At 42.5% G+C, this 12192-nt stretch overlaps 2 protein-coding genes across 2 annotated transcripts in view; one reads left to right on the forward strand and one right to left on the reverse strand.

The window, feature by feature from the left end:
• Positions 1-1509, forward strand: part of LOC111971278 (protocadherin Fat 1-like) — a 98244-nt gene extending 96735 nt beyond the window's left edge. Inside the window, 1 exon segment of the mRNA XM_070446014.1 lies at positions 129-1509. Coding sequence (XP_070302115.1) covers positions 129-799 — 671 coding nt within the window. The 3' untranslated portion in view covers positions 800-1509.
• LOC111971582 (uncharacterized) lies at positions 1394-7779 on the reverse strand. Its single transcript, XM_023998423.2, has 2 exons — positions 7738-7779; positions 1394-5613 (listed from the first exon to the last, which is right to left on the reverse strand). Exon 2 carries the CDS (start codon positions 5604-5606, stop codon positions 4248-4250), a length of 1359 nt encoding a protein of 452 aa, XP_023854191.1. The 5' UTR covers positions 5607-5613; positions 7738-7779; the 3' UTR covers positions 1394-4247.
• Between the last annotated feature and the right edge of the window lie 4413 nt (positions 7780-12192).

The following is a 12192-nucleotide window of genomic DNA, read 5'->3' on the forward strand; positions in this document are numbered from 1 at the left end:
GTGTGGGCATTAACACGCTGCTGTTGTGTAAATGTATGTAATCTGATCTGTGCGAGTGTGTGTGCTTTGATTGAGGCTTAGGGTGGTGGGACCTGTGGTGTCTAATTATTTGCATCCTTGTCTAACAGGCTACCAYTGGGACACATCTGATTGGATGCCAAGTGTTCAACTTCCTGGAATCCAGGAGTTCCCGCAGTATGAGGTTGTGGAGTCCCCGGCCCCCCTGTACAGTGACCCGAACGCCATCGATACTGACTACTACCCCGGCGGCTACGACATCGAGAGCGACTTCCCGCCGCCTCCCGAGGACTTCCCCGCCCACGAGGACCTGCCCCCGCCGCCGCTGCCCGAGTATGGCGACCGCTACGACACCCTGGAACCACCCCGGAGGGACCTGGCACCTCCTGGCAGCTCGGGTTCGAGTTTGGCCTCTGGGGTACGCCACCGCCCACCACTGCCCCAGCTCTATAGCCTTAACCAGTATCTACCGCACCACCACTACCCCAGCGACGCAGAGGGCAGCTCCACGGCCGCCACCACCACCCCAGCCTCCACCATGGGCGGCGCCAGCAGCTATCGGGGCGGCTACCCCATGGGGTACGGGCGGGGGGACTTTGAGGCGCCGGCGCTGGACAACATGTCCATGTCCCTGTACACGTCCACGGCCTCCTGCTCGGACATGTCGGCGTGCTGCGAGGAGTCAGAAGTCATGTTGAGCGACTATGAGAGCGGTGACGAGGGACACTTTGAGCGGCTGGCCATCCCCGCACTGGACTCCCAACAGCACACTGAAGTCTGACACTGGATCCAAACAAAAGTGCCTGAACCCCCCCCCATCTCTACCTTATGTCAACCCCCTCTGCCCGTGTATGTACACACTACAACTACACACGACACAAAGAGATACTACACTGACACAAACACACATACACACTTATACATACACACACAGAGCAATGAATTTGTTCACCTAAACAGGGGTTGTTGGGACTGGTCTTACTCTGAAGGCTGCTTGGCTGGGTGGCGGTGTCTTCAAGGAGATATCATTTAACAGCACTGGACCCCATAGCCTCCTCTATCTACTCAGTCCAACTCCTGCAGTACTGGAAAAATACCCGTGTTTGAGTTGCCTGTGCCATTGCTTTAAGTAAATGTCAATTATGCACAAGAAATGTCTGACGAAAAACTACATTGATGTACAACTACGAAGTAAAAAAAAAGAAAACCATTGACACAACAACGATCATGATAGATAAAACACACACTACAAGGTGATATCTGTATTTGTAGAGGTAAAACCGTGCAAACTGATTTTTGATACAAATCCTCGTTCATTTTCAATGTAAATTTAAATGTACAGTTTTGATTTCAAGGTTTACTAGGTTTTGTAGATATTTTATGCTTTTATTTCCCCCCCCCCAAAAAAAAACACAAGTTAAATGGTGTGCTACATTATCAGCCTTACTGTTCCGTCATTCACAAGAAGAAAAAACTGAAACWTGTTTTGTTTTTTTTAAAGAGAAGAGCTCAGCTTTTCCAAAACACCATGTATCCGTTGAAAGTTGATCGTCTCCTGCTCATTTCAAAAAGGGTCTTCGATGAGCGACTGCATATTCTTGTGTTGTTCTATTTTTTTTTATTTGTTTGTTTGTAAATGGCGACTTTGGAACCTCTTTATTTTTCCACCACGAAAATGGGACCCAATATATTTATAGTGCAAAGTTATCCATAGACACTTGACTTTTTCAGATGTCTATGTGGGTGTGAGCAGTACTATGGTCTTGTTAAGGTTTTTATTGAATACTGCCACTAGCTCACGCTTTCCTACTGGCAATAAATTATTCATAAAAAATAGTTTGGGTGCCTTGTGTCTTTTATTTGCTGCTGGTGTTTCAAGTATTTCATTTAACTAAATACAACTTTATTCATCCAACTTTATTTAGGGGCAATTAAGTAAAGCAAGTCAGGGTAAACATCAAAGTCAACTATAGAAATATCATGTGTATAACATATATTTTTTTSCGAAGTYAATTGTTTTGCAATGATGGATGAAATTGATTGCCAATCAGCTTCTCATCTTTAACAAGTGATCTCAATAACAAAACCGTTGAGAGTTCTGATGGATAAACGTCCCTTTGGAAGTTAAATGTCATCGAGCTCGAAAGTGTAAAGACGGTTGAAATGCAAGTCTACTGTGCAGGTTGAATGCATCATCCTGCGACACGACTGCACACTTACAATATTTCGTCATTCGTCAACCTTTACATTATGAACGATTACACCACCCTACGCCTCAATCAAAGCACACTCGCACGCTGCACAGATCAGATTAGGTTCCATACAGTTACACCACCATATTCATGTTAAAAACACACACCGTGCAATTTTCACAGCACACCAAYACACCCAAGTCGCAAGAGCAAGCTGGAGTTGATTTGTGATGAGCTGGAATCGAATCGACTCGAATGCAAAAAAGAGCAAAGAGTAGCCTACAAGTTGCATAATGGATTTGTGATTTAACCTAAATATGTGATTCTATTTCAGTTCATCTCATTTATTTTGGATCAATTGTTCCCTTTCAAGGTTCAACGACTGCTTTTTCCTCACTGTATTTATACAGCATGAAACAAGCCTTCGCTCCAAGAAACGTGCTTCCATCAGATTTAGATTTATATACATAATATTCAGATGAACCAGATGAATTCTGAACTTTCTCATATAAGTATAACCACCCAAGTATAATCCTTTTTTAGTGTTAGAGCTGTAGACTGGCGTCGAAGCCTCAAATCTGAACAGGCATCTCTCCATTGGCATCGTCAAACTCAGGGCCCCTCTAGATGTTCTCCTCTGGATAGCTGGACCACCATGGTTTACTTGTGAGGAGCCTGACCTTTTAGRGTCACCCACGTGTCAGAGACGCCATTGGCTGTGGAGACTGAGTCTGACCGTTGTTGTCTTTATAAAGTGTCACCTTCACCCTCCTTGTCCAAAACCTACACCCCCAAGTCCAAAACCTTCTGCGGTAGGACGCTCCATCTAATTCCGGCATTCCCCCACCCTAAAGTATCGACCTCAAGCTTCATACTAGCAATCAACATTCTCATGGGTTTTCGCACCCTGAGGTCTCCTTCTGACTGTATTCCTTGGCTTCACTGTGCATTTATGCAAAGCACTGTTTGTGTTCGTTTTGAATCTTGCTTAATCCAGAAATTATAGCAAATTTTGATTTCAGATCTGTCTAATAAGGTCGACGTGAATCTCAAAGATATTTGTCTGAYCGTAATCCGTATTTGGCTGATTGCACTCAAATGGAAGGTGCTGTGTAATAAAAATATGGTCGATTCTCGTCAAATCTCAACGGACAAATCTAACAACAATCCTGTCTCGATTACGCTCAGTGTCGCCTATTGTTCTGGAATGGTCTTGAGTGACATAATCAGGAAATTGTCTATCCTGCATTGTGTAGTCAGACAGTGTGTTAGGCCGATACATGTTAACATAGAAACTGAATCGCATTACATATTTGTTACCACCCACAAACGAGGTTTGTTTATTAAAATTCTGAATGTTTGTGTTATTGAGATCCCTGTTAATCATGTTGTTTCAGATTAGCTTGAACTTGGCATAATGCTAATGTTTATTGCAAAAACAGTGATACATTGCTGCTTCAGGTCATGGACCTTAAGCATTGGTCTTAACAGACTTAACTATTTATTTCATAAACAGATCATCTGGGGCATTCACACTCCCCACGTGCACCACTATATAAAAACAGTCAAACTACAATTGCACCACTATATAAACACTGTAAAACGACATTTCTTATAAGCATTACATGTATTTAAAGATCCATTGGAAATTCAAGTGTATTGTAAAAGTTGAATGCGTCAAACTTCAACATGACTGCATACTGATTAATGTATTTCTGCAATGTTCAGTTATTCATCAACTTTAACATTATGAACATGTTAATCATAGATATAGCTTACAGTTGATTACTATTTCATTTTATTTTGAGAATTATGTCAGAATTATTCATGAAACAAGGGTGGCAAAGAAAAACAAGTGATCAGACTCAAGGTTCAAATTCATGTTTCCTCGAAATAGTACATTTCAGTATTGTCTGATTAAAGTTACATAACAACAATTATTCAAGTTAAATACTTTTTTAGATAAACATTTGCCTCAAAGACCCCAACATCATCATGGCATAAAAATTTCTCTACATTTCATCCAGGGTTTGGTTTTTAATGTTGACTTTCCCAGGCTACCGTACGTGTTACTTCGTTGTAATTCGACAGCATGAATCGGGCCTGGGCACCTGGAGAAGTGGCCATACTGGACTCATAAACATAGACATCATATTCAGGTATCTCATCTGAGGTAGTTTCTTGAGTAAAATACACTGCCCACTGGTAGGTTTGGTACTCGTTGTTGCTGACACTGTTCGCCGAGTAGAACCCTACCCACGAGTAATWAAACACCTCCTTCCAGTCAGCGAAGGACTTCTTCACGAACAGGCGAGCGCAGGCGTAGCCATTTTTAGTGTAGAGCTGCAGACTGGCGTCGTAGCCTTTCACGACGACGGGAATCAAACCGTTCGCACCGTCAAATTCGGAACCACGCCAGACTTCCCTTTCGGTCGTGTCCCAGGGAGATTTTTTGAGGAGTAGCCTGACCTGAAGACCGGGGTTCAGGGCCACGTAAATGTCAGAGGTTCCGGACGTGTCGTTGCCGACGGGGGACTCAGCTAGTTTGGTCGGACTACCATCATCCTTGAAAAGCCCCACCACCATGTAACGGTCCATGATGGACTTTGGTAGGTTGCTCCAACTCATTTTCAGGTAGCCGTTCTCGGCTGGTTTGACGTCAAGCCTCAGCGGGTGACAATCGTCCTCAGTCTTCATTTCCACCATCTGAAGCCTTTGGAATTGGACCGACTTCACATAACAGACCTGGTATTCAGGTGACAGGCACGTTTGGTACCCAGCTTGCCCCAGAAATGCCTCCAAACCGCCCAATGTGTCGTTCCTCCAATGGACCTGTAACTTCTGGATTTCTCGTAAGAGGTCGAAGCTAATGGTGTACGTGTGATTTGGATGGAAGGAATTTGCTTGGTTGTCATTGAGCGGATCAAGTTCAGTAACAAAGACCTCGTACAACCTGGTTTGACTTGACCCTTCTGCCTGGACAACCCTGACTATGATCCTGTCCCTATTTCTGTTGCCAGATTTCAGTGAGTTGTAGTAGTTTTCAGTGACGTACTCAGGCAAGGCCCAAGAGTTAGCTTTACTGATATCCCCCACTGCGTAGTAAGCTTGCCTCTTTAGATCGGTCAGAGCTGGGAGGAAACTGCCGTTATTATCAAAGAAACCAAAGCCATAGTCACCTCTGGCTGGATCGAAATGGGTTTGGATGATGTCATGGTTGATGTCGATCTCTGATTGGTCAACAAACCAGTAAAGCAGATGGAGACCATGTCGTGGGAAGATGCTGCCGTACCATATACCTCTCAGATCCTTGATTGAATCAATGGTCGGAAATGAGGAGGCAGTGAACAGAAACAGTAGCAAGACGGAACAGCAGAATAAGGTGTGCGATGCCATGATCAACCTGAGAGTGAGTGAGAACACGCAAAATATCAACATTAGATATTGAATATTTATATTTATTCAACTACAGTGCATTCGGAAAGTATTCTGACCCCTTGCCTTTTTCAACAAAAAAAATTACTTTACCGCCTTATTCTAAAATTGATTAAATCGTTTTTTTACTTCATCAATCTACACACAATACCCCATAATGAGAAAGTAAAAACAGGTTTTTAGACATTTTTGCACATTTATAAAAAAACKAAACTGAAATATCACAGTTTAGGTTTTACAGTACTCCGACCCTTTACTCAGTACTTTGTTGAAGCACCCTTGGCAGTGATTACAGCCTCGAGTATTCATGGTATGGCGTTACAAGCTTGGCACACCTGTATTTGGGGAGTTTCTCCCATTCTTCTCTCTCAAGTTTTGTCAGGTTGGATGGGGAGCTGCACAGATATGTTCAGGTCTCTCCAGAGATGTTCGATCGGGTCCAAGTCTGGGCTCTGTCTGGGCGACTCAAGGACATTCAGAGACTTGTCCCGAAGCCACTCCTGCTTTGGCTTGGTTGTGTGCTTAGGGTCATTGTCCTGTTGGAAGGTGAAGCTTTCTGAGCGCTCTGGAGCAGGTTTTCATCAAGGATCTCACTGTACTTTGCTCCGTTCATCTTTCCCTCGATCCTGACTAGTCTCCTAGTACCTGCCGCTGAAAAACATCCCCACAGCATGATGCTGCCACCACCATGCTTTACCGTAGGGATGGTGCCAGATTTCCTCCATACATGACGCATGGCAATCAGGCCAAAGGTCAATCTTGGTTTCATCAGACCAGAGTATCTTGTTTCTCATGGTCTGAGAGTCTATAGGTGCCTTTTGGCAAACTCCAAGCGGGCTGTCATGTGTCTTTTACTGAGGAGTGGCTTCCATCTGGCCACTCTACCATAAAGGCCTGATTGGTGGAATGCTGCAGAGGTTGTCATTCTATATATATATTTTTTTTATTGAACCTTTATTTAACTAGGCAAGTCAGTTTAGAACAAATTCTTAAATACGATGACGGCCTACCCCGGCCAAACCCTAACCCGGACGATGCTGGTCCAATTGTGTGCCGCCCTATGGGACTCCAAATCACGGTCGGTTGGGATACATCCTGGAATCGAACCAGGGTCTGTAGTGATGCCTCTAGCACTAAGATGCATTGCCTTAGACCACTGTGCCACTCGGGACCCCCAAGGTTCTCACATCTCCACAGAAGAACTCTGGATCTCTGTCAGAGTGATCATCAGGTTTTTGATCACCTCCCTGACCAAGGCCTTTCACCCCCGATTGCTCAGTTTGGCTGAGCGGCCAGCTCTAGGAAGAGTCTTGGTGGTTCCAAACTTCTTCCATTTAAGAAGTATGGAGGCCACTGTGTTCTTGGGGACCTTCAATGCTGCAGACATTTTATGGTACCGTTCCCCAGATCTGTGTCTTGACACAATCCTGTCTCGGAGCTCTACGGACAATTCCTTTAACCTCATGGCTTGGTTTTTGCTCTGACATGCAGTGTCAACTGTGGGACCTTACATAGACAGGTGTGTGCCTTTCCAAAACATGTCCAATCAATTGAATTAACCACAAATGGACTCAAATCAAGTTGTAGAAACATCTCAAGGATGATCAATGGAAACAGGATGCACCTGAGCTCATTTTCGATTCTCATAGCAAAGGGTCTGAATACATATTTCTGTTTTTWATTTTTTATTAATTAGCAAACATTTCTAAAAACCTGTTTTCGCTTTGTTATTATGGGGTGTTGTATAGATTGATGAGGATTTAAAAAAAATGTCATCTATTTTAGAATAAGGCTGTAAAGTCAAGGGTTCTGAATACTTTCCAAATGCATCTGTGTCAACCGAAGTTACTTGCCAAAGAGTATGATAAAGCATGAAGTATAAATCTTGAAATGGCTGCAACCTCTTTCGTAAATCAGTATATCAAAAAGACGTCAACAGTTTTGTGTACCATTTATCTTAACACATTACAGCTTTTCTGCTACTTATACATACATTTGACATACACATGTTACATACATGATACTTTTAAATACAGCAATCACATAACAATAATACATTACAGCACATAAGCTCTTTAAATGAGCCTCTTACCTGCTCTTTAAGCTCTTTTCGCAGTGTATCTTGTTACTGAGAGATTTGGTGTATTTATATACATCAACACCCATTGTGCAAACACGTCTATGGCCACTCCTTTTGGTTAGTTTTTACAGGTGCTTGCGTCTCAAACTGTACATATTGACCAATGATAAAGAGTGCCCGTATTCTCTCCAGGCATGAGAGGTTTTGATGGAACTGAGCCCATATCAATGAGGAAATTGTGTTCATCTKTTGGGGTATTTCTCTTTGCAATGACCAGGAAGGTTGAATTTAACCACAGATTGAAATGCACCCTAACCTCTTTGCTGGAATGACTTATGTTTTCAGTCAGAACCATTATCGATCCTGAGCTTTTTAGTCCCTTCAGCTATCCTCAACCCCTCCCATCTATCTCCGTAGACCAACCATGTGCCATATCTTTTTCAACTGTGCTGTGATGTTTCACAAACGTTCTGAACCTTTCTAATCGCGTAGTATCAGATAGTAAAGCAGCCCTTTACACTTGTATCCTTATACTGGTTGAAAATGGCAGATTTGGACACTGATAAGCGCCTGAATGGCTGCACGGTAACATGCTATACCTGACATAAGAGCTCAGGGTCTCCGCTTCACAGCTCTGTATGGATTTTGACTTGCAGCCGTTATAAACTTGGGCACCGCACGCAACAAGAAGTTGCCCCCATCCCTCCTGCTAATTGCTCCCAGGTCATTTTATTTGAACAACTATTCATCAGGCATCCATATCCCCGGTGGGGGTGGTAGGTGCTATATATATGGGCAGTACTCAGTGATATCACTTCCTGACACAGGAGGTAAAAATATAGGACATACAGTGTGTTCATAATAACAACATTCAATGTATCAAAATGCATGACCTTACACAAGAAATGTGATCAATGTTTACAGTAATATATATACACAATATTCAATTAGGATTTTTTTTTTTTAAAGCACACAATAATTTGGACATTTAGGATCTATGAAAACGGTTTTAAGTAGAACTCCTCATTAAGGCCAAGAGGAGACAGTGTGTTGAGCCTGTGGATCCAGAAAGATTCCCTTTGAAGACATTTTCTCTCAATGACCATTTCCATTCCAGTGTACCTCAGAGAACTAATAGGATGTCCAGCYTGTACAAAATGAACAGCAACCAGGTTTTTTGTCTGATCTGTCTGTATATTGCTGCGGTGCTCTCTGAACCGGGCCTTAAGGCTTCTTGGGCTTTTCCCTATGTGACCTATGACCWACAGGGGTATTTCAACATGTAAACAACATTGGTGGACATGCAGGTAATCAGGCCTTTGACCTTAAATCTTTGTCATGTGCGGAGGTGGGTAAATGAGTCACATTTACACGTGAACTACATTGAGCACATTGGCCACATCTGTAATGACCCTCCGGAACCTTGTCCAAKAAAGTTTCCCTTTTCTCTGGTGAAATCAGATTTGACCACAATGTCTCTCAAATTTGGGGTTATTTTAAACACTATACGTGGGGGATATTTAAAGTTGGGTTTCAATTGTGGGTCAGTATCAATAATTTACCAGCACTTCCTGATAATGTCGTTATTAAATGACTTCCCCGATGGTGAGTCTTGGGTGAAGCACGATGGCACAAAAAGCTTATTTCTCTAAAATGTTATGCACAAATTTGTTTACATCCCTGTCAGTGAGCATTTATCCTTTGCCAAGATAATCCATCCACCTGACAGGTGTGGCATATCAAGAAGCTGATTAAGCAGCATGATCATTACACAGTTGTACCTTGTGCTGGGAACAATAAAAGGTCACTCTAAAATGTGCAATTTTGTCACACCACACAATGCCACAGATGTCTCAGGTTTTGAGGGAGCTTGCAAATGGCAAACTGACTGAAGAAATGTCCACCAGAGCTGTTGCCAGAAATGTGAATGTTCATTTCTCTATCAACATTGTTTTAGAGAATTTGGCAGTACGTCCATCTGGCCTGACAACCGTAGACCACGTGTTATCACGCCATCCCAGGACCTCCTCATCCGGCTTCTTCACCTGTGGGATCGTCTGAGAGCAGTCACCCGGACAGCTGATGAAAAGGTGGGTTTGCACATCCAAAGAATTTCTGCAAAAACACTCAGAAACCGTCTCAGGGAAGCTCATCTGCATGCTCGTCGTCCTCATCAGGGTCTTGACCTAACTGAACGACTTCAGTGGGCAAATGCTCACCTTCGATAGCCACTGTGCTTTTCATGGATGAATCACGGTTTCAACTGTACCTGACAGATCGTGTTGTGTGGGCGAGCGGTTTGCTGATGTCAACGTTGTGAACAGAGTGCCCCATGGTTGCGGTGGGGTTATGGTATGCACAGGCATAAGCTACGAACAATGAGCACAACTGCATTTTATCTATGACACTTTGAATTCACAGAGATACCGTGGCAAGATCCTGAGGCCCATTGTTGTGCCGTTCATCTGCCGCAATCACCTCATGTTTCAGCATGATAATGCACAGCCCCATGTCGCAAGGATCTGTCACAATTCCTGAAGCTGAACATGTTCCCATTCTTCCATGGCTTGCATACTCACCAGACATGTCAGCAGCCATTGAGCATGTTTGGGATGTTCTGGATTGACGTGTACGACAGCGTGTTCCACTTCCCGCCAATATACAGCAACTTCGCACAGGCATTGAAGAGGAGTGGGACAACATTCTACATTCCACAATCAACAGCCTGATCAACCACATCTGAAGGAGAKGKGTCGTGGCGCATGAGGCAAGTGGTGGTCACACCAGATACTGACTGGTTTTCTGATCCACGCCCCTCCTTTTTTTTTTTAAGGGATCTGTGACCAACGGTCCTGTATTCCCAGTCGTGAAATAGATGGACCTAATGAATTTATTTCAATTGACTGAATTCCTTATATGAACTGTAACTCAGTAAAATCTTAGACATTGTTGCAATGTGCGATAATATTTTTTTCKGAATATTTTGTAAGATGAGACCTTGAGGATTAAAATAAATACAGTGTTGACGCAAGCCAAACACCCGTAAGTCCGAATGTGCACTTCACATGTCCTAAAACTCATGTAATATACAGTGTCAATGTGCATGATCACTATGTTTGATGTACAGTTGCAAGACAACATGGTGTTATAACCCTGGGTTGTCTTTAACAGAATGAGCCTAGGTTTGTTGTATTGTGAAGAAGATTTGTCGCGGACCACACATCTGAATGCAATCCATTCTCTGCGCACCAAAATGACGATCTGCTTCTCTGAATTGTCTTGTGAAAGCCTAACACTGTAAGATCATATGTTATAATTTAGCTTGTTATGTTTGTAATAGAWCAAGCTTTCGAATAATGCACACCTGACTCAGATTGTGATTTATAATGGACCGTTCTTTGGATTGTGTAAACAACAGTAATTGTGCATCAAATCCAATCAAGCTTTATTTATACAGCACATTTCAGACATGGAATGCAACGCAATGTGCTTTACAGGAAAAAATTAATGAAAACAATGAAAATAAAAGCTGAAATATTTACTACACAACAAACACAAGATAAAAAACTAAAGAATGACACAAACTGAATGACTAAAAAGTACCCTAAGGAAAAGCAAAGCTAAAAAGATGTGTTTTAACTTCTTTTTCTATTTTAAATATGTCCACAGTTTCAGCCCTCTCAGGTTCTCTGGCAGGCTATTCCAGAGGCTGGGGGCATAATAACGAAAAGCTGTCTCTCCATGCCTCTTGGTCCTAGTCTTTGGGAAAGTTAAAAGGCCAGTGCCAGAGGACCTGAGGGACCTACTGGGTACATAACTTAAAAATATGTGGAGGGCTGTGTTCCAAAAAACAAACATATACAAGTGCTTGCTCTAGTTCCGGCACAGCTAGGAGAGCAAAGATTCTTCTTTTAGTCATACAATTACATTTAAATTACTTAGGAACTGTGCTCAATTTGGAGAGGTGTGTGGCCACTTGGAAACACCAGTTAGACCTCTCACTCAAACCCTTTTCATTTTTTTGCACCTACTCAAAATTCTCTATGAATATTCTTATCGCGTTACTGAATGTATCTAGAATGTATTTTCAGATGTTGTTGTCAACAAATACGGCGAAAAGTACAGTAAATGTGAAGTACACATAAACTCATCAGTGTAATGTTTGGATACTGTCTTGTGTCAGGTGAACTGTTGTGTCCTCACCTTTAGTCTAATMATTTTCCCATAATCTCCAAACTGTTGACTTTTAAATTGCTACCATGTTTATGCATATGCTTTCCATATTCCTTCTGTAAGGAACATTTCCACTTAGCCCTATCCATATAAGGCCAATTCCAAAGAGTGTAAGGGGAATATTTTTACTAAGAGTGTTATTATATTATTGATTGATTGACYATGGCTTTCCAAGTCACCCAACAGTGCTACAGTATTTGCAGAGATAGTTTTCGTTAAATGTGATTTTTTTAG

This window comes from Salvelinus sp. IW2-2015, linkage group LG13 (genome assembly GCF_002910315.2).
Source record: "Salvelinus sp. IW2-2015 linkage group LG13, ASM291031v2, whole genome shotgun sequence".
NCBI classification, from domain to species: domain Eukaryota; kingdom Metazoa; phylum Chordata; class Actinopteri; order Salmoniformes; family Salmonidae; genus Salvelinus; species Salvelinus sp. IW2-2015.